Source organism: Sprattus sprattus, assembly GCF_963457725.1.
Source record: "Sprattus sprattus genome assembly, chromosome: 5".
In the NCBI taxonomy this organism is placed as follows: domain Eukaryota; kingdom Metazoa; phylum Chordata; class Actinopteri; order Clupeiformes; family Clupeidae; genus Sprattus; species Sprattus sprattus.
Window position 1 is genome coordinate 14178534 of NC_137924.1, and position 27475 is coordinate 14206008.

Below are 27475 nucleotides of genomic sequence, written 5' to 3' on the forward strand. Positions count from 1 at the left end.
ACTCCAGTCTCTCAGCCACCCACCACACCACACCTCCCTCCCCTCTCCCCACCCCACCCCTGTCTCGCTAATCACCCACGCCTGCTGCTGTCTCTCCCAGCAGGGGGCTCTCTCGCCCACCCCCGCCTCCCCTCCCCATGGGTGGGCACATGGTGCGCCCACAGCCACACAGTCGAACATTCAGCACACATGCTAGCGTGCTCCACATCAAACACTGGCGCATTTTCTTCCCCCATCTGAGGCCCACATGCTGAATTTACAGCACTAAATGCTGCTCGAATGGCTTTCCTATTGATTGTGTGCGCTCCCCTTTTAACCCTGTTGGTTACACTCCTTTCTCTTTTTGTTTCCATCTTTCTCTCTGTCTCTCTCTCTCTCCCTCTCCCTCTCTTCCTGACTCACAGGATCTGCTGGATCACTCCTGCACCTCCGGCAGCGGATCCGGACTCCCATTCTTGGTCCAGAGGACTGTAGCCAGACAGATAACGCTGAACGAGTGTGTGGGTGAGCAGCTCCACTAATCCCATCGCCCTCGTTAGAGGCACAGCGGGAGACGCAGGCAGAGGGAGACAGAAAGAGGGGGAGGCAGGCGGGAGGGGGGGGTATAGAGAGAGAGACCCACAGACACACACACACACACACACACACACACACACACAGAGATGTGATTAAGTTGTTTTACGGATGTACGCATCTGCAGTCTAAGCCCTTAAGGGTCACATAAGTGACTCTGCTGTTGTTGATCGCAAGTTCCCACATCAGGTTGCCCACATACAGTATATAAGCCTATTCTAACCCCCGTCTCCCCCTGCTGGAGCCAACTAGTCATGACGAGCATTCATACTGCTCAATTGCCTGTGTCCTTTTATCCAGTGTTAGACAGCATGACTGCAGTATAGATCCATGTGCATTTGAGTATATTTGTATTGTAGTAGAAGCAGTGCATATATAATCCCAATAGAGCTTGGTAGGCTAGCGTATCCTCATGTTTGCTGTCCCTGCTTTTCCCCTGCAGGTAAGGGGCGGTATGGAGAGGTGTGGAGAGGCCAGTGGCAGGGTGAGAGTGTTGCTGTGAAGATCTTCTCCTCCAGAGATGAGAAGTCCTGGTTCCGAGAGACGGAGATCTACAACACCGTGCTGCTGAGGCATGAGAACATCCTGGGTATGTTGCAATAATGCAGTAATCTGTGGCTGAAGTTTTTATTAGACTGCTCCATATTTACACGTTTTTATGTGACCCTAATCCAGTCAGGAAAATGAAGAGGTCGTGTTTACTGTATTTGATGATAAACCTTCCTGGGTCTATGTCTGAGCTGCCTGCTCTCTCTCTCATCCCTCACTCTGGCCTTTTGTTCTTCCTCTCTGTCTGTCTATCCACCCATCCCGGCCCCCTTTCTTCCTCTGCAGGCTTCATTGCCTCGGACATGACCTCGCGTAACTCCAGCACACAGCTGTGGCTGATCACACACTACCACGAGATGGGCTCCCTGTACGACTACCTGCAGCTGAGCACGCTGGACGCTGCTGCATGCCTGCGGATGGCGCTCTCCATTTCCAGTGGCCTGGCCCACCTACACGTGGAGATCTTTGGCACGCAGGGCAAGCCGGCCATTGCACACCGCGACCTCAAGAGCAAGAACGTCCTGGTCAACAAGAATGGCCAATGTTGCATCGCTGACTTGGGTGGGTAAACGTGGCAATTCCCACATGTGATTACCAGTTACAGTCGCAATAGTGGGCGCTTTCAAACAAGCTGCTTCTTCCTGTGGAAGTAGTCGATTTAAGCAAAAAATTGGCTGTGCCGTAATTGTTGATCACCGGATGTTGAAGTTCTGACAGAAAAGAACAAACAAGGTTGTTTATAAAGGAGCCGGTATACAGGGCATGTTGACCCGCTAAGGATAGGCCAGTGCAGTAAGTGTCAACAGGTGTCTGATGTGGAAAAAATGGTGCATTTAGTTTCACGGTCACTGGGGCGAATCTCTGCCAGACTTTCATCAGGCACACTTTGGGCCCTCTCTCAACCAACCACTGAATGGCTGTGATTAAGAGGAAGGAAGTAAACAGGCACGGGTTCCTCTAAAACCCTAACCAAAAATCCATTAAGGCGCCCTTGGTAGCCCGAAGTACCTAGAATGCTCAGTGTTCCAAATAGATGGTGACGACCTAAAATGCTGTTTCAGACAGTGTCCTGGATGAAGTGCTCACCCGCCTACTCTGGCTATGCATGGCTTGTTCTAATAAATCTGTTATTGTTTACACGTGTGTCATGACCAGAGCCACCTTATTTAGCACTAATATAAATGGTTGTTTTTGAGGGAGTTGTTTTTCTGTGTTTTTGCATTGTCATTCAAAATCCACCAGAGGACAGTAAATAAACAAGTTTTAAAAACTGCCATTATTCTGCCAATGACGTTTGTTATTACCCTTATCTAACAATGGCATCACATCCATTCTACTACGTTTGAACAGATTTAGGCAAGACTCAGAGGCCGAGGTTAAATCTAACCTGTCTTAAATGTACGTTCTTCTTTTTCTGCCTCCTCAGGCCTGGCCGTCATGCATTTCCAGGACACCAACGAACTGGACGTGGGCAACAACCCTAAAGTGGGCACCAAGCGCTACATGGCCCCTGAGGTGCTGGACGACTCCATCCAGATAGACTGCTTCGAGTCCTACAAGCGCGTGGACATCTGGGCCTTTGGCCTGGTGCTGTGGGAGATCGCCCGGAGAACCGTCAGCAACGGTCAGTCCTGCAGTGGAACACTGAGTGTCATGTGAGAAGGCCAGCAGAGCATTTTATGAACGTTCTGGTGCTTTTTGGGATGAACTCCAGAAGGGAGTTTATTTTCATATTAAATAAAGGTTGGCTTCTATATTTAGACAACTCTTTACAGTATTCCAGCCAAATAAGAACTGAACCTAACCTAAAAGGTCACTGGGAAGCTCTGCAAGACTATATAGCTCTATAGAGCTGTTATTTCCACCACACTAGAGAGCATAGCTTATATTCATTGTACTACAGAAGAAGAAAACAAGATATGTGTCCTTACGAGCACTAACGTTGTCTGCATCCCCCATGCAAGCGGTTATTTATGCTTCAGAATATAAATGTGTATGCTCACCTCACATACCCCCCCTTTATTTTTGGCCGACGGCCCTATCTTTGCCTAGCCCCTGGAAAATGACACTGTGGTGTCTCCTCTGAAATGGATCCTGATTATTCCCCTCTGAGTTAAATGGCTTTAGGGCTATTTATAGGGAGGTTCTCTTGCAGAGTAGGTTGGCACAGGGCACAGTAACCTTAACTTTCCCTGACACTTTCCACTCCCATTAGCTCACATTAACACAAGGCTAATAGTAGAATTAGCATTTCATTAAAGGCAGTGGCTATTTAACCTCATGTTTGTAAAATAATGACCTTGGTATTTGACCCAATGCTGGCAAAATAAATTATTTTGGTGTTTGACCATATTCTGGTTAAATGACACTGTAAATTGGCCAGCGTTGGATTACACAATGCAGTTGAGTTACTGTTCAAAGACGACACAATGATTTATTTGGCATATTTTTGGGTGTGTGAGGCTTACTTCAGGATTTTTGTTAAAGGTACTGCCAGTGCTGCTTATTTAAATATAAATGAACGCATCAACACTGATTTGGTGTAAACCAGGTTATTCTTGAGAGAAAATTAGCTTAAAAGTTTGTTCTTCTTTGTGCAATAGACCATCTGGTCAAAGATTTACTTGCTCTTTCCAGGACCTAGTGAAGTAAAAATGTGGTTATTTTTTCAGCATCTTCTCTTGTAGACACTCCATTAAAGGCTTTTCAGTTTGTGTAATCTGTGATTGAAAACAGACGCACCTGCCTATTGTCCATACAGACAATAACAATTTAGCTTCCATTGTGTCCATGTGGTATTTATAGGAATCGTAGAAGACTACAAGCCTCCCTTCCATGATGTTGTTCCAAGTGACCCCAGCTTTGAAGATATGAAAAAGGTTGTGTGCATAGATCAACAGAGACCAAACATCCCCAACAGATGGTTCTCAGACCCAGTAAGTACAAGTCTCAAACGTCTGTCAACTAATTAAGCAGAGACATGGAGAACATGGACAGAAAACTGTCAAGAAAAGTATTGTGAAGTGAGGTAGCACAAATAGGCTTGGGGCGGCATACACTGTGCCCTAAGTGGACAACCGTTTAGTCCAGAACAATGAAATGACCTGAAGATAAAATTGATCACTTACTGTGCTGCCAATTATTTAAGTAGCCCTCAAAATGGAATATGAAAAAAATACAGAGAAAAATACTAGTAATTACTTTAAATCACTCTGCTAACTGTATTCTTTTCCACCCCTTCAGACTTTAACATCCATTGCTAAACTTATGAAGGAGTGCTGGTACCAGAATCCATCTGCAAGACTAACTGCATTGCGCATCAAAAAGACTTTGACAAAAATCGACAATTCTCTGGACAAAATCAAAGCGGACTGTTGAACTTCTTCCAGATGGAAGACCCCCTAAAGGCCTTTAACAGAAGTCCAGTCGGAGGAGCTCCTGGAGCAGACTGCACACCAGGAACCTCCCGGGATCTAGTGCTCTTATAGTGGCACATTGTATTTATTTTAAACTCTCGATGGGACACATTTTGGCATCCAAAGATGGTGTAGTGGGCATTTCAAAAGAGCTGGGAAAAAGACTACCGATAGTCTTTTATATTTGGTGACTATCCCTTTTAAGACATAGGAGCTTTCCCACATAGTCATATTCTTCAAGGAAGAAAAAAAAAACTGTTACTTGGGCATTTTAGGAGAACTTATGTTACACATTTCTTTTTTTGACACAGCTTTGATTTAAAAAAAAAAAAATGTCTGAAAAATAATATTTCGTTAAGCAATATTGTATGTGCTTTATTTCCTTTATTGCACTAGCAATCTTTGCATTCCTTACTTGCACTGTTACAGAAAAGTTACAAAAAAGTCAACTTGCCAAAAAAGAGGAGTTCCTTTGTGTTCCACAATCACCATATCTCTACAGTAATCAGAGAGGACAAACGGCTGCATCTCATGCACTGGTGTTTGTGAAAGGATGTTCCTCTGCAATTTACAACAAACCTGTAATTTATTTAACACACTAACATTACAATAGTGCCGCAGCTTTAGTCACTCTCTTCCTCCTTCCGAGATGTCTGATGTATCCTGTCACAGAACGTTTTGTATATCACCAAGCATTTAGCATTATGTATCTGTTTTGTTTGTTTGTTTCATAAGCTTTATTTGATACAGATGCTAAAAGGGTAAATAAAAATTTACTAGATGATGCTGAACTCAATATATAAAGTAATGCCTGTTACAGTCTATTGTCTTAATGTGTACACTGTCAAAGTAATTTAAGTCCAACTTTTGTTTTTATTTCTTTCATATTTTATATCAGTTAGTTATTTCTATTAATTAAATAGAAAACCAAATGCATGTAGACAGTACCGGTCTCATCTTTGCAATTGAGGTTGCTTGTTTCAAACTAGTCACTGTTTATGTAGACTAGAATACATTTTACTAAGCGTTGTCTGCAATAACGCCCATTCTCCAGACTGCAGACATGCAGGTTTTAGCTTATGAGTGACCCTTCACTCAGATACAAGCTGTTTTGAGCACAAAGGGACTTTTCATTAGTTCACCAACAACTGGCATATTGCAACAAAATACATGGGCCGTGACTGTCCATTTGCAAAGTCAGTCTCAGAAGGAAACGCGCAATTAATTTGTTTCACCTGAAAGTGTCAGATGTACAGAGCTTGCCCTGACAACTGGAAATTGCACTGCATGTGATACTGAGTCCTTGCCCGAAGCAAAATGGTAAGCTGTTTTGTCCAAGCTGTTTGGTATTCATTCATGTACATGATTGTTGAATGCCCAAATTATGCATATGCTTCATTTTTGAAGCAGGTGAATGGAGAATGTTTTACAATAAGCATCCTTTGCCAGTACAAATTCATGTTATCCAATCCATGTTTTCCTAAATCAAATTAGGCAACCTTGCATGAATGTATAACTGTTTTTGAAAGATCAGTTGTAAAAAAGTAATGTACGGGTATGCTTTCCTAATTTCTGTGAGGATGAATGTCTCGGGAGCACACAACACTGCTAGGCACTATGTCCTACTCGGTGGAGGTGTTATTGTTACAGTATTATTTCAAAGCATGCCTGCTGCTAGTGACTATTAGCTAGCTATTGTTACAAAGCGAAAGGTGCTGCCATCCCGCCCAGCCTCCAACCTGTCTCCAGGGTTGAGGCATGTGAGGCCACATACTCAACTAGATGCATTAGGGTAGTGTATGCCCCACACTTATATAACACACACAAAATGGCAGTTGATGGTGCCAGACTACTTCCAATCACTGTGAGGGGGAAAAAACTAACAGCATTTTAAGTCAATGTTACTTGTGGTCCTAGTGTTGTGGCAACCTTGTCGCAAAAATAAATACAACACTAATTTTTTCAGTAACTGATATCCTAAGAAGGTTGCAAAACACAAGTGCAATTAAAGCAGCAATAGGAGTTCTGTTCCAAAACTGCCTAAAAGGCATGCAAAAGCCTTGCACACACCACCAACAGCCCAGTTGACACTGATGGAAGCTTGCCAACACACTAAGTGGTGTCTTTTGGCCGTATAGCAATGTCATGCTGTGAAAGCTTTTCTTCCATTTTTGCAGGGTATTCCAGCTCGGTATACAGAACTACATAGGACATATCCTGGATGGCTCGCTGGAAAGTTACAGGTGTTATACTGGCATATTGTACATACTGAAAAAGTGTCAAATTGTTGTATAGTGTTACTTTAAGACTGCTGACAACAACACAACCTTGCAACCAATCTGTGTGACATTTATTTACTCCTTTGGCAGAAATACCCTAAATTAAAGCTTCTTTGATCTGGAAAATACTTCGAAAAGATATTTAATTAAATTGCAGTGTGCAACGGGTGGCGTTTGAAAAAAAAAATGTTTTTGTCTGCCCAGGTCTCTGTACACAATTGGCAGTTGGGCTAGCAGTTGTTGATATATTGCACCCTTGACCTGTTTCTAGTACCCATTTGGATGACCCAGGTCGCACAAGAGCTGTCACCCCTTCTGAGATAAGGGCGTGTCTACATTGATATTTTTCAACACTACAGGAAGAAGTAGCCAAACAAAACAAAAAAGCCAACTCTACACATGATAATTATTTTTAACGTACCTTAAACACTTTTACGATGTTTAGGACTCACTGAAAGGTAAAATTTCCCCCAGTTTTGAGACCGAAGAAGCGTGACCGTCAACTGTTTCATGTCAACAACACACATTAACGTAGCAAGACACGCGTCAAACTCAGTGCTACTCAGAAGCATGCTCCATGTGGTGCAGCTTATTTGTTGTTTATGGAGTGTGGCAGTGCTGTTCAGAAAGACTGCCGTCACCACCGCAGCACTGAAGTTCATCTACGCATCCACACGTATTTGTCGTTAGGCCTGCGCATTAATCCTCTTACATTCCTGGGAACGGAGGCGGGGCAACCCTCCTATTGCGTATGCAGTTTTCGCGCTGGTTATTTAGAGTGGAGCAATGCTGAAACGTGGTTGAAGGAATAACATCGAAGAAGACTAACATGATTTTGCTGCGAAAAGCAGTGTAAGACTGCCCGTGTCGGAGTCATGCAGATGTAGGCTACATCCCGTCATGAGTCGCTTCAGGTACTACACAGTTGAGGCGACGTTGATATTCCTGTCCGTCGCTCAGCTCACCTCAGGTATAGCTGTCTTTTCACTTTCTACGGTGTACCTCACTGGTGAATAATGTTACAGGACAGAGCGAGTAGTATTTATACAAACTCAACATGACGTTGACTTTAAAATGCTCAGAAGAAAGCCAACTACCTGTTTGTTCAACTTCTTGTATTATTGCGCATGTGATTAATCTCCTTAGAGATACAAACATTTGGGGAAAGCGCGCACATGAACTCTTTGACCACAGACAGGCGGATGATGACTTCAATTCATTATGAATTTTAACTAACATAAGCGATTTTCTCATGGACTCTGGACATTGTGCAATTTTAATGGGTTCAGTATACAACAGACTTTTAGGTAGGGTAAGTCAAAAGATCATTGCTGGGTTTCTCATTATTAAAGTAGAAGATCACAGGTGCACTTGAAAAACCTGAGACATTTATTGCAAGCATAAAAGTTCTTTCTCGATCATAGAATTATTATTTTTTTAAATCTGAAACTATACCTTTTCTAAATGCAAAATACTTTGGTCTATCAACTAACTTTAGAGTATTTTTGGTAAAATTGTATAATCAGTTCAGTTCAGCATCAGTAAACGGTCATGGAAATATTTATTTCTTAAGTTCACTAACTTAATGGAGCAGCAAGTGTCAGTGTCAATTTCATAATTGTATTATTTATAATTATGATGAATAAATATATCATATATAATAATATTATATATTATTCTGACCAACATATACTGGTGTCACACATTATTATACTTCAAGATTTACAATCATTGTCACATTTTACGATACAGAAAGAATCAGTAGTAGATGCCTGAATCAAGCTAATAGCCTTGCAAACAGCAACAACTGCATAAATGTGTCTTTATTATGTAGGATTGCTCAACATTTCCAAAATATTTAAACCATCCCGTAATGGGCTCATGAAACAAGTTGATCTAATACCACTTCTTCCTAGAACACATTCCTGGATTATGGTGCAGTTATTGACCTCATATTTGCTCTACACAGAATTAGTTCTGTTCTGATCTGGCATTAAATCAAAACTAATGTTGGCTAAATCAGCTTTTGAGTAGTTGTGTACGACATAGAGACGAGTGACTGAGTAAAAGGAAAATGCACCTCCATCTCCATCCTATCCGTCGGTCATGGTGGTTCATACACTCTCATTGGTACCATTGTACAACTCCGAAAAACGTGAGTGCACATACCAAATGACAATTGTGTCATTACTCATCATCACGTTGATTTCGCTAAGTTGCATGTAATCTGCCCTGGCTAATGACAGGGAACATGCGTAAATGAAGTGAGGCCATTGTGTTCTCAGACAGACTTAGACAGCAGTCACACACCTATCACACACACTCTTAGTTTGTGAGAAAATTTGTCAGTCATATTGAAGACATTTGGTGCTTAAAAGGCTTTGGTGTCATATATAGTAAGAGCAGTGGTGTAGTGGTCCCTGGAGAAGTGAGTATACTCTTAATTTGTTTTAAGCAGCCCATACAGCACAGGATAAACACCCTGTTTTGAGAAGTGGGTATATGCAATACTGACCGAAAAATAAGTGGGTATACTCCGTATACCTACGTATACCCTGGACTACACCACTGAGTAAGAGTGCTTATGGGGCCTCTATCACCTTCTCTGGTACACTGTTTGAGCTCCCCCAGTCTTTGATTATTTAGGGAACTTTCTTGTGTCTCACTAGTCCATACCAGATATAGTGTGTGTGGCATACTGATTTCTGTAGATGTGTCGGGTGTGCCTCGGCTGCAAATTGTCTCTTCAATATGGACACATTGCTCGCTGCAAGGTAGAGCTCTGCATTATTAAGTCCAAATGGTCTGCTCTTCCTCAGAGAAATCAGCTCCTCTCAGCCCACTTATATTGGAGGTGCTCATGATGTCTGGGGTTTTGAGACAAGAGTGACATGGGAGCTAAGGTAAAAAAAAAAGGGTCCAGTCAGTTAGACATGAAAATAGCCTTAATCTCCAGCTGAAATGAGCAGTGTTTATGGATCATCTGTGCCATCACTCAGAAGCAAATTATACCTTTGGGAGCAATTTCTCCTTTTGTTATGTGGCTGAAAGTCCTCATTTTAGGCACTTAAAGATAATATGGCCCCAAAAATATTGATTTACTGCGACACAGAGAGAACAGACTCTTACAGGCTATATGTGATTGCTCCTGTGTAAAAGGATGTAAATATGTATGCAGTATATTTCAATATGATTACAAATATTCACAGCAACATGGACTTTGAGTCAACAGATAGCCCTGAATACAGCTCAGAACAACCAGTAATAGTATAACTTGTATAATACATAAATACTCAATTATAAAAGATCCACCCATATGTCTATCAGAGTGTGCGCAGCCCAATAGATTTTTTTTAAGCTTTGATTTGTGTATATGCAGTGCATGCTGCTTATGCACCATTGTCAATGAGCTCTTAACCTGAGCTCTGATTCTTTACATTGCTAAGAGAAATTGAGTTTCAAATAGAGATACATGGAAGCTAACACTTTGCCCTCTGACAGAAAGGTTTATTTCTCCTACTACCTGTAGGATGAGCGATACATATCATCTAACAAGGCCCAGGGAAGTGATTCTCTAACACCAATGACTACTGACCCATACACTCTGCTGTTAAAATATTTATCAGTCAATGTTCAAAATGAGTTGATGGTCTCTCTTCATTGTGTCCAATGCACCTTATCGATATTTAGGAGAATCTCGCCCACTTTGTTTCTCTTTGCCTTCTCTCCGCAGCAACAGATTGCAATCAGGACTCTTTCATTAGTGGTACTTGGTGGAATGCCCTGCCTACTGACAGCCATGGTTCATTCAAAGAGTATCACATATTGTTTGAAGACTCACCTCTTTAGAACTCATTACAATCTACAATCTTTATATTATTATAGTAATTATCATTTTTGTTAATTCTACTATGATCTGATGCAATACTGTTATAAGCATGATGTATATTGCCTTAGTTGTTGTTCATTTATGTATATTTTTTTCAAATTTGTTTTAGAGGTCACTTGAGACAAAAGGGGATGCTCAATACTATACCCATTTGTGTCTCATCCTTCGTGTCTCTCTATGAAGGCTTGAGGACTATCTGTTCTTGTAGCTTTTGTTAAACACAAAGTATGAGCGTGCGTGTGTATTTTGTAGATAGATGAAAACGACAGGAATATTATTACAGGTAAACAACGTGCCGGTTCGTTTGAGTTGAAAGTGAGCTGACAGACATTATTGTAATGAAGAGCACGGCAAACTTAAAGCCACCTTAAAGCCACCTCCGTTTGCTCTCTTAAAGTTCATAATTTTACCTCTTTACCACAAGAAAATGCGAAGTGTGATTGCTCAGCAGTAGTGGAGGCTCACGGATGGTAGCCTCGCGGATCAGATATGGGAATGAAAGCATTGCACAGGAAAAATTGACAAAAATTGTGTTGAACAAACTATATAAGAACACACATATATCAATCAATAGAGACATCTCCATCATTACAATACATTATTCAGTGTCCTCTGATTTATGTATCATATAAATGTGCATTTTCTGTGTCTGCAAAACTTCTGATAGAGACATAGAGATAGAGACATCTCCATCATTACCTTACATTACATTATTCAGTGTCCTCTGATTTATGTATCATATAAATGTGCATTCTCTGTCGGCAAAACACTTCTGATTTGTATTATTCAATATATTTTATGTAGGTATGAGGGCAATCTGTTTTTGTATTCTTGTAGGCTATATTCTGTTTAAAAAAACGTATGACTGCACCTGCGGTTTGAAGTCAGATGGGCGATGAACGCAGTATTAATACAGGGAAACTGTTGGAAACAGAGTAGGTAGCGAGCACACACAAAAGACCCACCTGCCTTCACTTTCTTAATGTTTCTGTCATAGTATTATCTCTACAAACTTTGTCCTAACCATATTATATTCTAAGATTATTCTGTATTTACATGAGTCATGGCTATTTCAACATCTTCCATAATGAATAATGAAGCACCACAGAGCATATTCAGTTTGTAGACAGCAAGCCAGCTTGCGTTAGATTAAAAGGTTTCAAGACATCATGCAGCCCTACAAAACATGTTCAGTGTAAAACTAACTTGTTGAATGTTTCTACACTAACCCCGTTGTCTTTACTGTCAGCTTTCCAGGTTAGTTTAAAAAAGCTTATGTTAGCTTGCTAGCTGGGCAATACTAACTACTTACTAGCCGAGAGTGAGGTCATGCAGGTAAATATCAGACAGAGGCTGTAAGATATCGACCGAGCGACAGCGAGGTTGATGCGGCGGGGCCGAAGTCTGATATACCTGCATGACCGAACGGTCGAGGTTAGTAAGTTGTTTATTATATGGCATTTAAGCTCTTTTCATTTTGAAAATAAATGGTAATTGCAAATAGAAAACATGTCGTTTTGTTCAGCTCTCAAGTCTTCTCACGACACAGTGTTTCAGGTGTTGCCTAGCAAACAATGACTTGCTAACTTCAAGTTACAATGATCAATAGAAAACGGACAACAGGGCTCAGCTTAAATGGCTTTAATTTACAGTTAAATGCAAGGTTTTCAAACTATAGTAGTCAAGTCTTCATCATCACTTTCAATAACACATTTTCGCTGCTTCTGAAGTCCTATAAAGTATTACCCGATATCAAAATGTTCGCGAATTCTTGAGTCTTTATTCTTCAACTGACATCAACTGTCATGTTACCACGACATTCAACTGGTTTCCTGTTCTCAGATAATTTCATTATAAGAGTCCTGATTCTATCAATACATGCTCAGGGCTGTTGATATATCGCTAATTTTTAAGGATGTAATGTTTAGTACTTCGTACATGGTATAACTCATTTTTAAGATTGATGGGGTGTGCAATAAGAATACTTATCAGACCGCAGACCGGCTAGAACGTCAATGCGCGGCTGGCATGACTACCCATTAGCCAATCAGAATGCTCGTACTGTGGTTGCCATATAATAATTAATAATACTGAACTAACAGTAGTTTTCTAACTAGAATGAAGTGTGGCTATTCGGCTGTTTGCTGATGGCAAAGCAATTGTACCAATTGTCAAGGACAGTGATGTAAAAATGGCTTGTGCTCTAATCAATTATACAAAATATAGAGTAGATTTAAGCGTACAATTAATCATCTTTTCAAGCTACATTAGCAGTGCTTACTTTGCCTTGATGCTAGATTGCTGGTTCAGTGTTTACATAGCTAAATCTAATCACTCAAATAAGAATGGGCCTCATTCTCGATCATTTTCTGAAGTTTCTTCTGAAATGTTTCTTATGGACTTCGGAAAAACAACGTAAGGAAAAGACCTCCGCCGCATTCATGCACGCTTGAAAATGTGTTCATAAGCAGCAGAAGTCTTCTGAGCTGTGCTCCTCGGAAGAGGTTTCTTAAGTTGAACGCGCGTTCATAAGAAGAAATCCCAGATGAGAAAACATTTGAGAATGGCAAATATTGTCCTAAATCCACCGGAAGAGGAGTTTAGAAGATATTCCTTCTTAAATTCTTCACAACTGAATTTGAGAATGAGGCCCAATGTTTTCTCTAATCTGCACTGCATCACAACTTGCGAAATGAAGATATGACAGATCATTTAAATCCATAGGTAATTTCTCAGTCCCATTTTATTTAGAACCAAGTTCGCGTTTTGTGAGCAATCCTTCAGTGGTAATGTTAGTTAGCTCCCCAATGCTTGAGAGGCAGCCGGCAATTTCTGCTCCAAGCGCCCGATTACTGCTTCTTGTTTGTGTTGATGCTAAGTAGCCATCTTGCATTTGTTCTCAGTACTACTACTAATCTCGAAGTGTGTGATTACCGATTGCCAGTGACCAACAAAATTAGAATTTATAACTCACTTCTGCTATAAGTAAAAATTTTATCAACTGGCTAATTTAGTTTAGCAGTTACAGAGTTAACTTGTCAATGTTACCTTGTGATTTTCTGTGGAGGCCTTCTACTACAGCCATCTTACCTGTTTGTGGCACTCCAAGCCAATTAAATTGAACAAAATGCAGATCCTCAGCATACCACTAGAGTCCGTTAACCATCCCCCAATTAATTTCAGTTTGAAAATACTCAATTAAAACCGGTAATGATGTATTTTCTTTTAAAAAACAAGTGGGTCTGTCAAAAAAGCGGTGTACAAGCTAAGAATGCGCCATTAGGGTTGACCCTAGTTGAATTTAAGGGATGGAAACTAGGTGGAGGTCAAGCGCCATAAAAATGCGACAATAATACTAAATGCACAAATATTAATAATATAATGAGGGCAGCTTTCTCTGAGATCATTCAGTGCATGTTGAGCTAGAGCTGTGCCCCAAAACAGCTCAAGCAAAAATACTTTATTAATTAAGTAGATTGATTTAAATCCAATTTAACAGAAAAAACAGTTTTCCAGCAGGATGGAGGCAGATGTTAAATACAATTAGATAGCAAGGAGAGACTTAACTATGAAGGGTTCTTTAATGTAGAAAGACTTGGATTTCTGTGAAAACTCAATACTGAAAGTCATGAATTCTCTCTTCTGTGTATCAATAAACCCGTAGCATGCTGATGTATGCTCAGACAGCAGAGTGATTCTGTACAGAAAGATTCCCAGTCTCACTGAAAAATACAGTCAGTACGGTCCAGGCATTTCTCATTCACCTCAGTAAGGAAATAGAAAGCATAGAAAGTGCCAGCACCATCTAAGTACTTCAAACTATTTAGGCAGGTTTCAAAGTGTATTAACTTATTTGTCAGTGATAAGTGAGTGCTGTGTTGTCCAGGGCTTCCTATCAACAGGACATGTGCACATGGAGACGAACTCGGAAGATTAGCCAGGGTGTTAGAGTAAGCGGCATTACACAGATTTCTTTTGCAATTTAAGTGCACAATCAAATGTAAGTGTTATGTAAGAGGGAAGCTAGTGTCTTAAGAGAGAAAATGGCCAGTAGCCATGGATGGCCCTGGAAACCTGTACCTAACAGGATTAAAGGCAATCTTCCACCTGCCTATGTACATCCCTTTGTTGTGAAAGAGACCGTGTACAATAGGAGTGGGTGGCATGGAAGATTTTGATTTCCTTTTCTTTTAAGTTTTATTCAGGAAACCTAGAAAAAAAACCTCCAAGTAGCTTCACGCTGTCCACAAAAAGAGCGATGGCAGCACTGATATCAATCAGAGTGACTTCAAAGCCCAAGAAATTGCAGTCTCATCACTTTGATTGTTTGTTCATCACCAAAGCACTGTTTAAACCCCCAGGTGTCCTCTTCTCTCTCCTCCAGCACTGAAGTGCATGTGCCAGCTGTGTGCCAATAACACGTGTGAGACGGGAGCGGACGGGGCCTGCTGGAACTCCGTCACCCTCCTCAACGGCAAGGAGGAAGCCTTCAAGGCCTGCCTGTCGCCCTCCGAGATGAGAGGCCAGGTGTTCTGCTACAGCTCCAGGAACGTCTCCAAGAGGAACTGCTGCTTCACCGACTTCTGCAACAACGAGACCTTACACCTGTACCAAGGTACTCCTTTCCTCGAGCACATCCAGGAGTTCTTAGCCTTTGGGCACCTGGGTATTTTATTTTGCTAACTTTATAGCCATCTGTTTTGCTCTGCAGTTATGAATAAAAGCAAGGTTATACAATTTTGGCCTTTTACAGGAGTTTTTCAGCCAGGGCCACCTGTTGGCTCCTAATAGAAAAAAAAAAGAGCTCAATGCCATCTTTTAAATGTTTTGCATGAATCATCAGGCTCAGGATGCATCTCTTGAATAACAAAGACGTGCAGTGATGCTTCAGAGTGCTGCCTGTTGCTAGGCAAACAAACTAAGCCACTGCAAATCACTAATGTTTAATTAAAAGCGATGGCATAGCTTTTCACTTTTTGTCTGAAGCCGACTCATTAACTAAACTGCCGAGTGACCTTTCGTCTCCTCCCGCATCGTAGCCCAGGTTCCATTATTCAGGCACGGATTGTTCGGCCACGTGGGCGTTCTTGTCTGGAACTGGGCTTGACCATTTAGATGGGTGTCAGGGGAGCAGGATCCCACCCCCGCGTCTTCTCCTCCTCTGTCCCCCTCCGACCCCAATCCTACCCTGACTCGTTCTCAGCAGCTCAGACGGCGCTCTTGCCAGACTAACGCAAGAATGATCCACCTCTATATCCAGTGACGTAATAGCGCTGGCAGGCAGTGGTGTACCTCCAGCCAGTTTGTGATTACGTTGTAAAGCTTTATAAATACCTCCCTGGTTCATGCAAATCCTTTCACTCATCCGTTTGCTAGCTGGATAGACAGGCAGACAAGAGTTTTAGACAATGGTCCCTGAAATACCTGAGATAATTAGCAGACCTGTGTTGTTGTTTTTTTGTCATCTGATTGGTTTCCTTTAGGATAAATATATATACGTGTGTTTTCTTTCATTATACTTTATATGTGCTGATACATTTTTACTCTCTTAGAGTCCCATTTAAAGAATTATCTGCACAGAATGGAATAGCAGTAGTATCTTCTCACCAGATGCCTTATAGTTTTATCTGTATAGTAATGGATGTTATGGAAATTATATTGGCATTCCACTTTGTTTCTTACCCTGTCCACCCTGTTGTAATGTATGGTTTTCTAGTAGCAAATAGGGAGAATGTCATGCAGTCGTTTATAAACACTGAAGTGAAGTGTGGGTTAACTTAGTTGCAGACCCTCAAAATACCATGTGACATGCTGTTAGCAACTTGTCACACAGGAGAAAATACTGTACTACCTTAAACCATAGAAATTAATCAAATTGATTAACAGGAATATTTTTGTCAGGTTGTATCGTTGTCACCACTAGTATTACTAAGTAATATGAAATTTAGGAAATGCTAGCAAAAAAACCTCTCTTGACCGAGGCTGACAGGGTTCATGTAAGTTTCTGTGAATGTGTACGTGTGAGGGTTATTGATCCAAAGGGCAGTGTATTTGAGCGAGTGTGCCACCTCTGTGTTCCTCGGCTGTGACGCCTGACACCACGGTGCAGTGGAGCTTGTAATGGCTGTTCCCCTGGTTACCAAATTGATTGTACGCACTGAGACTGAGTGATTCGGCGATTCACAAGTGCTTGTTAAATGGCCAAAGCTTCATGTGAAAGCAAATGGGAGGAAAAAAAGTCTTTTATGCTTGCTGTTTTTTCCAGCAAGCACTTATGTGCCGATCACATTAATGACAAAACATTTCAGTGGCCAAGCAATCTAGTGTGCCGGCAAAACGAGGAGAAGTGCTGAGAGGGAGTTGAAGTCGGCGGGTTATCGGAGCAGTTAACACTTCCCGAGGGTCACTCTGGTGAACTGGCTCAACAAAAATCAATGGTGTCCTCTAGCTTATTCTCGTTAGCATTCAGTTAGCCTGCCTCAACCGCAACCACAAACCTGCTGTCACCCACTGTGGTTTTTAAGGTCATACCTTCTTGAAGATTGTTTGGATGCCTCCCAAGAGGCTGTTGAAGTGTATTAAACATGCCTGAACAAAGAGCTCACTCATCGCACTCCAGTTCTTCAAAGCTTTCCAGGCTTTATATGAACTGGTCATAGCTGTACAGTATGGCCTTGGCCCGACACTGTTACGCTGATGAGTATGACTCATAAAGCAGAGATATGTGCAGAATACTTGGTTTAAAGCTTTCAGGCACATCATATCTCTCTGGCTTTATGGTCTTGAGCCGATATTGTGCTGTGAATGTATATCAGGGATATAAAGATGCTATAGTGTAGCTCTGTTTGCAGCCAAATGCAGCGTCTTTGAGGGCAAAGATCCCCTCTTATCAGAAGGGCTATATCTTGTGCTCATGTGAAGCGTGGCTGTTTGCAATGTTAACATGCTCACACCTGAGGATACAAGCCGCTCGTCACGAGCTTGGCACGTGTTATGGTTTTGCATACATTTGTGTAATCTTCCCGAGGCAACACATAGCCTATCCACAGAGACCCTGAGATTACGGAATTTGGCTGATCGGTTTTAATATGGCAAAATAATGGATAGTACAGCAGGCTGAGACATGTCGCTCCCATGTAGCAACATTAACACCGTAGCACCTTCGTACCTACTACAGCAGGCTAAATACTCAAAGGACTGGGAGCATTCAAATGTCAGACAGGATGTCCATCTCCTATATCTCTGTTTATGTTCTGAAATACAGTGACATTTACATCTTACAAGTGCTATACAAAACAATTCTTCAGATTCTCAGTTGAAATGGCAGCCACGGCCAAACTCTGTGTCTGTTTCCCACCCCAAGTGTCAGATGTGTTTTTCTCGTTTAAAACCTGCCTCCTGTAAGACAAACAGTTCTACTCCCATTCCACATTAATCACACAACTCCCTATTCAATGGACTGACTGATTCCGCCACTTTTGGTCCAGTTGGGCTGGGTTTTTTTCTGGTGAAAAGAGTGAAAAACACATTTTGAAATACCCCACCCTGGTTGTTGTCACACATGCAACTCCCTATCTGATTCCAACTTCTCAGGGGTTGTTGCAACAGCCCCCCAGGTCCCAGTGGTAGAAAACATCCTTGGATGCATGTTTTATAAGAGGGGTGTTCTTTTCAAAGAAAATGGGGAGAAAAGACGTCAGCAAATATTGCTTCACTCAGGATTACACCACACGTCTTTCCAAAGATAAAGTAAACATACCACTGTAACATCAATGCTCCTCTTTTAGTTGTTCTGGAAGATCTTCCTCTCATCATTCTGGAGCAGTATGTGGGAGATTGAGGCATGCAGGAGATTTTGAGGGAATTTGCTGGTGTTGTTTTCGGTGAACTCACCTTGCTTCTCGCCCACTCAGCTCATCAAGGACAGCTGTCTAAAAGTCAATGCCCCTGACAATTCCCCCGAATGATACTCAATCACTTGGCTTGCAAAAAGGGCAGATTGCCTTCACTGATCTTTCATCTTCTTAAGCACTTATAATGAGTAATTGATGTTTTTCTGTGAGCACCCTGATAATAAATAAGAGTTTAGCAGCGGGGAGTTTAATATTAACTCCAGGCATACATAGTTGCCAGGCAGGTTTGATTTGTCGTTTGGACAGTCGGGGACATATTATGCTTAAGCTTTGGCAAAAGGGATGTTGTTTCCATATTGACTTGTATCCCGGCTACAGCTGAATCACTTTCTCACTTGCAGTCATCACAGACTAAGCAGTGAAAAAAACACTTAGCTTAGACACCACAATCCCTTGCTGGATTGATATTATTTCCTTCAGAATAACTTGCAGTTCCAATCCTCTGTCCTTAAAATCGTTGAAATCTTTGATGCATGCAAAGAGCGAGAGGAAAAGTACATGCAGAACATACAGCAAACGGTTCCCGATCGCTGTAGGTTGTCTGTATATCGCTTTGGATAAAAGCGTCTGCTTAATACCTTCCGTTTGTGTTACCTATCCACATGTTGTTGATGGTCATATTTTGACAGCAGAGGGCGTAGTCATTTTGATCATTGAGATGACTATTACACATGTACTCATGTTGTCCCATGTGCTTATTAGTGTTGGACAAACTTTTAAAAACCTCATCAGCGCGTAAACAGAGGACATGTGTATCTACTCAAGGTTACTCAACATCTCTGACGGAGGACTCTTTTCTGTTATGAGAAAATTCTACCATCCTATCTTAATCTCCCTTTCACTCTCTTCCTTCCTTCCTTGTGTCTGTGTGTGTGTGTGTGTGTGTGTGTGTGTGTGTGTGTGTGTGTGTGTGTGTGTGTGTGTGTGTGTGTGTGTGTGTGTGTGTGTGTGTGTGTGTGTGTGTGTGTGTGTGTGTGTGTGTGTGTGTGTGTACAGAGAGGCCTCCTGAGGGGTCTGGCTGGGGCCGGCTGGAGTTGGCAGCAGTGATCCTGGTGCCCTCGTGCCTGCTCTGCGTGGGCATCCTGATGGGCGTGTGCGTCATGCAGGACCAGCGCTGTGCCCACTACAGAGGCCGCCAGCAGGACGTGGAGGACCCGCTGGACGAGCAGAGCGTCATGTCCCCAGAGAAGTGTCTGAAGGAACTCATCTTCGACATGAGCACCTCTGGATCTGGGTCAGGTGAGGGGCTCTCCTGAGACAGGGGAGAGCGGACACCATCTGGCCTGCAGAGGCTTTGTCATGTGAGCGAGTGGATTAGAAGCTTTTTTGATGATGGCAACAACACCATTTGATCTGTTAACTGTGCATAATTGTTAAGAAATATATCTTATACCTTATATCCAAGACAGCTGTGACGGCCTGAGCTTCTTTCCCCTGAGATCTGACCCAGCTATGGACAATATTAATATAAGCGGGAAACTACAGTGTTTTACCAAACTATGCTTAACTGATCGAAAGTATTTCTTAGAAGCAGTGTGTTATCTGGTCATTATCCATTTTGGTATACAGTGGTTCAATGTGTTGTTATTACGCCCGGTGGTCAGGTTTGCCGCTGCTGGTTCAGCGGACCATAGCCCGCACCATCGTCCTTCAGGAGAGCATTGGCAAAGGGCGCTTCGGCGAGGTGTGGCGGGGGAAGTGGCGTGGCGAGGATGTGGCCGTCAAAATCTTCTCCTCCAGAGATGAACGCTCCTGGTTCCGTGAGGCCGAGATCTACCAGACCATCATGCTCCGCCACGAGAACATCCTTGGCTTCATCGCCGCCGACAACAAAGGTACTGGGTTATCCATGGGGAGTTCAATTACTGATTCAAAAGGGTTGTGCATATTGGAAAGCTTATTTAATTTAAAAATGAAAATATATTTACAAATGTATGCCTTTCTTCATAAAATCCAAACAGTCTCAGGCACTGCTTCATAAATTTACTCTTGTGTCTGTCTTGTCACTTCCCTGTGGTCTGGCTGTTGATAAAGAGTCACGCAGGGCATCACATAATAAGACTCTTTGGTCCGTCACACATATAATCTTAGTAACCAATGTATGAATCATAGCTTGTTTGAAGTCTTAATTTTTCAATGCTAATGAGTGGAGGCATTTCCATAATCGGCATGTACGTGGCATGTTCTAGCTTAAGGATTACAGGTGTCGAATCCCTGCTGTGCTTAGTCAGTATGTCAAGTACTATACAGAGCCCCTGACGTCAACTACTTCCTCTTCTACTTATCTTGGGGGCAGCAGCCATATTCATGCTCAGTCTCAGACAACATTTTGATTCAATTCAATTGTGTTTCTTTATAGAGTGCCAAAACAACACAATTGTCTTAAACTGTCTCAAGGAAAGAGAACCTGGTTCCAGGACATGCAACCTGGCTCCTAGCTGTGATCTGCATGCAGAGAGGATGCTTTGTGTCGTGCACCTGGCATGGTGGCAGAAAGATCCCTATATTCTCTCTCTCTCTCTCTCTCCCTCTCTCGCTCTCTCTCTCTCTCTCTCTCCTCAGATAACGGCTCGTGGACGCAGCTGTGGCTGGTGTCCGAGTACCACGAGTATGGCTCTCTGTTTGACTACCTGAATAGGTACACGGTGTCGGTGGAGGGGATGATCGTGATGGCTCTGTCAATCGCCAGTGGCCTGGCCCACCTCCACATGGAGATCATTGGCACTCAGGGTGAGAGGCCTGCGCTACACCGCTAGCCCAAACACTCATGCTCTGCAAAAAATCAGCTTTCAAAAACAAGAAAATGGGGGATATATAACTTAAAATAAGTAAAAGGAAGATTAAAAAAAAAAAAAAAAAAACACATATACCTTAAAACTATTGTGGCAACACTAAAAACGAGAACATTTGTTTTGATTCTGACTTTGACAAAGCAGTTTTTTACTTGTCAGATTGGTGATAAAACTGGTTTGAAGCATTAACCTGCTCAGAACCAGTAATACAATCTCAGTAACAAGTTATAATACCTCATTAAGATAAATAAGGACTGAAACGCTGGAAGCAAGTGCAATTCTCTCACATAAAAAATGCCTGGTTAGAAGAAATATCTTTTAAGACAAAAAAAACAAGCTTATATTTCATCTGACTCCGCTTTCAACTTTTGCCGTGAGGACTGGAGGAGAAAGGAGGAGATATTGAGACTGTTGTTTTCACTGTATTTAATTATATCCTGGACCACTGTTGCCTTTTATATTTACTTGTATACATTTGGCCATTATCGTCATTATATTATATTATAGTTATGTGTATATATTTTGTCAGTATGGCACGGTGACCAGGGTGTTTTGTGCAAAACATTTGGAGCAAACTGCAGTTGGAGCTCCCTCATTTTAAAGAGCTTAGTGACTTTTGGTGTATAAATTGCATAAATGGTATATCAACAGCATTCAAAGAATAAGGGGAACATTCAAACTGCAGTATAAAATCGGCTTTGCCACTTTTCCAGTTTGTCCATGTGCCTGTAAGATTAATTTAATGCTGTTTGTTACTTTCAAAAACTTTCTCTGCTCTGCCACTGTCTCATATAAAACACACCATTGTTTCATATATTTAAAAGCAGGTTCAACTTCCTATTATCCTTAATTATAGGAAAGAAAGTTGTGCCATGCTTCAAAGCACATGTTTTCTCTCTCTCTCTCTCTCTCTCTCTCTCTCCCTCCCCCTCCCCCCACTGAGCACCTCCACACCTCACAGGATGACTATAATTAGTTGAGTCAAAAAAGAAGACAGGCACAGATGCAAGGAGGGATTGACTGTCTATTACTTTTTTATGTGCTGCAGGAAAACCTGCCATTGCTCACAGGGATATCAAATCCAAAAATATCCTGGTGAAGAAGAATGGTACTGCCGTCATCGCCGACCTGGGCTTGGCCGTGAAACACGACTCCAGCACGAACACTATCGACATCCCGACCAATCACAGGGTGGGCACCAGGAGGTGAGAGCTCTCGTTCTTCTTGTCTTACCCGCTTGATTGGCATATGTATAGCCAGGGTTAGTGTCCACATGTGTGCCCATTAATATTGATTTGACCCCCCTCTGAAAGCGACAGCTTGAACAGGTGGAAGGTTATGGAGATGGAGGAGGCGGTATAGAAATACGATCTCTTGTTTGACATTAATCGCTGTTTGACGGTGTGCCTTCTAATGGCTCTCAATGCATGATGCAGTATCAAAACAAATCAACTGGGGCCCCATTGCCCCCCACCCCAAACACCCACTCGCTTAGAGCAGCTATTTGCAGCGCGCCATATGCTGCCCTGTGTTAATATGACAATGAGAATGTATGCACACATACTCATCCTTATTGTCTTACTGTCTCCACGGTGACCTGTATGGGTGCAGGCTACCACCAAGAGAGAGAAGAGACAGATGTGTCATTGTTTACCCTCTATGCCAAACAAAATGTTCAAATAAATAATTATCTTCAATTAAATGAGGACAAAACAGAGATTATTGTGTTTGGCAACAAAGAAGCGAGAATTAGCGTTAGCAAACACGTCGACTGTCGGGCTTTAACGTTCGAAATCTTGGCATTCTAATAGAGTGAGATCTCAAATAAATCAACCACATCAAAGCAATCACCAAAACAGCCTTCTATCATCTTCAAAATATGGGCAGAATTAAGGGTTTGATGTCCCAAAAAGACCCAGAGAAGCTCATGAGAAGCATAAATGAGCTTCTCTGGGTCTTCCTAGGTGGTCCACAGTAATGGTCTCTAAACTGTTCTTTTCCATGAAGACTTTTAAACAGCTGTAGCTCATTCAAAATTATGCTGCCAGAGTTTTATCCAGGACCAAGAAAACAGAACAAATTACTCAAGGCTTCAAATTAGTGACAGAGTAGATTTTAAAGTGCTGCTACTAGACAAATCACTGAATGTTTTGGGCCCAAAATGCATCTCTGTTATGTTTTAAAAACAGAGAAGGGCTCTTAGATTCATGGACAGGTCAGTTAGTAGAACCCAGAGACCAAAACAAACATGGTGGAGCAGCATTTAGTTGTTATTTCTTTCTTCCTGTCATTTAATTGCCAGACGATCTTATGTACCCCAAATGTCCAGGCTAAAAACATTTCTCTTTTCATGCTCCTATGATTGAGCTCTAAAATGTCCACTCTATTATTACTACTCTTAACTCTATAATTATTTTACTTATCTTTTAATAATGCACCGTGTTCCTTCTTAATTATTTATATCTTTGTTATTTGAATTACTTCTTTATGTACTTTATATATATACTGTATATATATATTATAATAACAACACATACGTCATTGGACTTTATTTCATGAAGAACTCTTTTTTTTTCACTCCTGATTAACCCATCTAATAGTTTAAACCTAGTGAGCTAACTAACTTGGGTGACGTCAGACAACACCAACAGCCAAAGCACTGATCAAATATGGCCAGCTTGTGTACTTATGTCACCAAAAATTCTGCACCTTATAACTTTGCTTTGCCTCAGTTAAATGTAATATTTTTTAATATAGTACTGTGTGTATTCTAAATATTTGCCTCTGTGCATGAAATGTGCTCTATAAATAAACTTGCCTTGCTTTGCTCGTGCCAACCCTCCACTCTCCCCTTCCCTCCAGCATGTCTAACTAGGAGTTAATGAGTTCATCCTTTTCAGGTACATGGCGCCTGAAATATTGGACGACACGATCAATATGAACAGCTTCGAGTCGTTCAAGCGGGCGGATATCTACTCGCTGGGTCTGGTGTTCTGGGAAGTGGCGCGCAGGTGCTCGTTTAGAGGTAGGAGCAGTGGCGACACACACCAGAGCGGGCACAATGACACACTCCTGCCTCCCCCTCTAGTGCACTTAAAAAGAAGTGTTGTTATAGATATAGGGAATAGTAATGACACACACCACCATACTACAGTGGATACGAAGAATGTTTGCAATGTTAATTAGCAATGCCGTGCACACCGCAATCTGGAGCACACATTAAACTTGACTGAAAATGTTTTGTTGACAATGGTGTTGTTAAGGGCCTTTTCATTTTGTGTCACCTCAGGAATCCATGAAGATTTTCAGCTGCCTTACTATGATCAGGTGCCTTCGGATCCCCCCATCGAGGACATGAGGAAGGTGGTGTGTGACCAGAGGCTCAGGCCCAACATTCCCAACCAGTGGCAAAGCTGTGAGGTGAGGAAATGAGAGACAATCAGAATCACAATCAGAATGATTTTATTGCCAAGTATATTTTCACATTCGGATTGGTATTAGCTGAAAATGTGCAAAAGAGCAAATTTGAACAAAATAGCAAAAATTTTAATAAAAGATAAATGTTTTTAGGTTTTTAGATGTGAGGAAAGAGAACAGACGAAAAACAGGGAGAGTGAGGATTGAGAGGAGCAGTGAAGCAAACAAACAGAGATGCGGGAGGATGAGAGTTTAGATGAGGCCGACACTAAAAAAGGAAATAAATAAATAAAAGAAAGATAGATAGAAAGAGTCGAAAGATCGACAGAAAACAAGGTGGAAAGAAAGAAAAAAAAGAAAGTTGGAACGGACGAACAGTAAGTGATTGAGTAAGGGAGTACATACGGTTAATGGAGAAAATATGAGATGAGCAAAATAGAGACAAAGAGGAGAGTGGCAGACATATTAGTCTCAAGGAGAAGAAAGGGTGAAGGTGGATGCACCCAGGTGGTGGTTGGCTTGTGCTGAATGCAGCTAGATAGAATTCTCGAGTAGCCCACTCTAAAGCTTTAGAGGTGCACTTAGATTTGCCAGATGCTTTTCAGTGCAAGGAAGGCGATATTTCATGAGTGTGTTTGTGTTTCAGTGTGTGTGTGTGTGTGTGTGTGTGTGTTAGCAATGAATAGAGAGAGAAAGAGAGAAAATATATAGAAAGCCTTTTGCAAATCAACGTGAATTTTGATGAATCTCCTTGAACTTGGCAGGCCTTGCGGGTGATTGGTAAAATCATTCGAGAGTGCTGGTATGCCAACGCCGCTGCGCGACTCACCGCACTGCGGGTCAAAAAGACCATCGCTCAGGTGACGTTGACCAAGGATGTCAAAGACTAAACCGCCCCTGGGTAGAACAACGAAGTTGGTCCGATCCAGCCTGAATCCTCAAAGTCACTACAAGGGGATCCCCACCCTCCCTCCCTCCCTCACTCCCACACAGACTTCAAAATATGCCAAAGAAACCCCAGTGTCTAGCAGCAAGGATCCTGATCCTACTGCAATATATCCACAACTGAATGTGAATCGACAACAATGCTTATTTTAAAAAATGTGACTCACCGGAAGTGAAAGGATCTGGATGTGTACATACTGCTACCTCAAATGTTTTATTTTTGTTTCCTATAGAAAGTGCCAAATGCTATGAGTTGCACACGTATTCTGCTTCATGTGCCATAAATGTTATGCTTGTTGTTCATGCATACTGAATGTAAATGTTACTGAGTAACACTCGGTTGTAGAGGAGGACTCACTGTAATATGCCCAATGAGATGGGCAGTCACTTGGTTACTACTGACCAAAGACGCCACTGGAAAAAAGAATGTATTTCCTTTTCTCTTGCTGCAAAGAGTGACAAACACACACTCCTAGATTTACCCGAGGGACCAATTAACTCTAGCTGGGTTTTTCATCATAGTGGTTATCAACGAAATCCCTTCTGGTATGTCTGTGATACTCTTTTTTTATGCCCTTAACAAGCCAAATGGAAAGAAGAATGTATGCAAATCTCGGAAGTAAAAATAACAAAAGCTGCCCATTAACACTCTCAGTGTTGCTGAAGACTTATTCCGAGTCGTAAAAGCACAGCAGGCGTCAGACGTCACTGAACTTTGGTCTCTCTGTCAAACGTTTTATCAGCCTACTATATTGACAGGGAGACCAGGGAAACATATCAGATAAAGAGAAGCCCATAGAGTACAGTTGAGTGCACAATATCAGCTGTATGTTGAAGAGCGACAGAGAGAGAGAGAGAAATATGCCCAATGCCTTCAGTATTAAGGCTGTGTCCAGTGGAGCCTTACCTCTTCAACCTTGGTAAAAAGATAAATATATATGAATATGTCTTTATTGTTCTTTATACCTTCAGTCTGTAGCCCTCAAAGGTTTTAATGGTTGCACTTTTGTGGTGCTGTATGACACTACACAATGTTAATACATTTAAATTCAGTACATCATTTGCTTTACTGGATATTTTTATTTACAAATATATTATGACCAAACCAGAGTGGTTTACAAGGTCTTTACAAGCAAATCACCATAACTGAAGAACTTATGACTGCACTTTGTTGACAGATTGGTAGACAAACAAAATAATCTTGTTGTTGGCTGTTCATACTATCTGCCAGGAAGTATATGTCCTGTGTTAAAGCAGTGTTTTGTGTAAACAGTGATGGCTTAATTGTGACTGTCATGAACAATAACGCCATTGTCACACCACGTGCTTCATTGTTCAGCTGTAACACACTTATGAAAGAGGAACAAGAACCAAATGGGGTTTATAGCTGCCTGTCTGGGTGCGAGCAGGTGAGCACTGAATTGGGAGCAGGCCATCCAGTTCATGTCTGCGGCTACTGGGTTCCTTTCCGTGCTGCTGCTTGCATGAGTGAAACTTGCTATCTCTGTTACCACGGGAGTCTGTTTTTAAAAAAGACAAAGAAGCACTCCTTTGGCTTTCATGTGTACTCAATGTTATTTGTATATTTTGGGTGTGTATATATATACAGCCGCGGAAAAAATTAAGAGACCACTTCAAAATTATCAGTTTCTCTGGTTTTACTATTTATTGGTATGTGTTAAAGTAAAATGTACATTTTAGT

General features: G+C 41.7%; 2 protein-coding genes across 6 annotated transcripts in view; both read left to right on the forward strand.

The window, feature by feature from the left end:
- The window catches only part of LOC308364958 (activin receptor type-1-like), a 28570-nt gene extending 23184 nt beyond the window's left edge, over positions 1-5386 (forward strand). For all 3 annotated transcript variants that reach the window (XM_080838249.1, XM_080838248.1, XM_080838250.1), the window contains exons 6-11: positions 405-504; positions 1016-1162; positions 1408-1683; positions 2549-2746; positions 3928-4058; positions 4366-5386. In XM_080838249.1, the coding sequence (XP_080694375.1) occupies positions 405-504; positions 1016-1162; positions 1408-1683; positions 2549-2746; positions 3928-4058; positions 4366-4500 (987 nt within the window). In that variant the 3' untranslated portion in view covers positions 4501-5386. The remainder of the gene's footprint in view (positions 1-404; positions 505-1015; positions 1163-1407; positions 1684-2548; positions 2747-3927; positions 4059-4365) is intronic.
- A 2204-nt stretch (positions 5387-7590) lies between these two features.
- acvr1c (activin A receptor type 1C) lies at positions 7591-27409 on the forward strand. 3 transcript variants are annotated; one of them, XM_080838893.1, is made up of 9 exons: positions 7591-7787; positions 15091-15321; positions 19616-19858; positions 20224-20454; positions 21182-21349; positions 22460-22616; positions 24312-24436; positions 24701-24831; positions 25593-27409. In XM_080838893.1, the coding sequence occupies exons 1-9, from the start codon at positions 7718-7720 to the stop codon at positions 25716-25718; spliced, it is 1482 nt and encodes a 493-aa protein (XP_080695019.1). In that variant the 5' UTR covers positions 7591-7717; the 3' UTR covers positions 25719-27409. The 3 variants fall into 3 exon arrangements, with proteins under 3 accessions (XP_080695019.1, XP_080695021.1, XP_080695020.1); XM_080838895.1 differs by having other exon boundaries at positions 7639-7731; XM_080838894.1 differs by having other exon boundaries at positions 7725-7787; positions 15068-15321.
- The last annotated feature ends 66 nt before the right edge of the window (positions 27410-27475 follow it).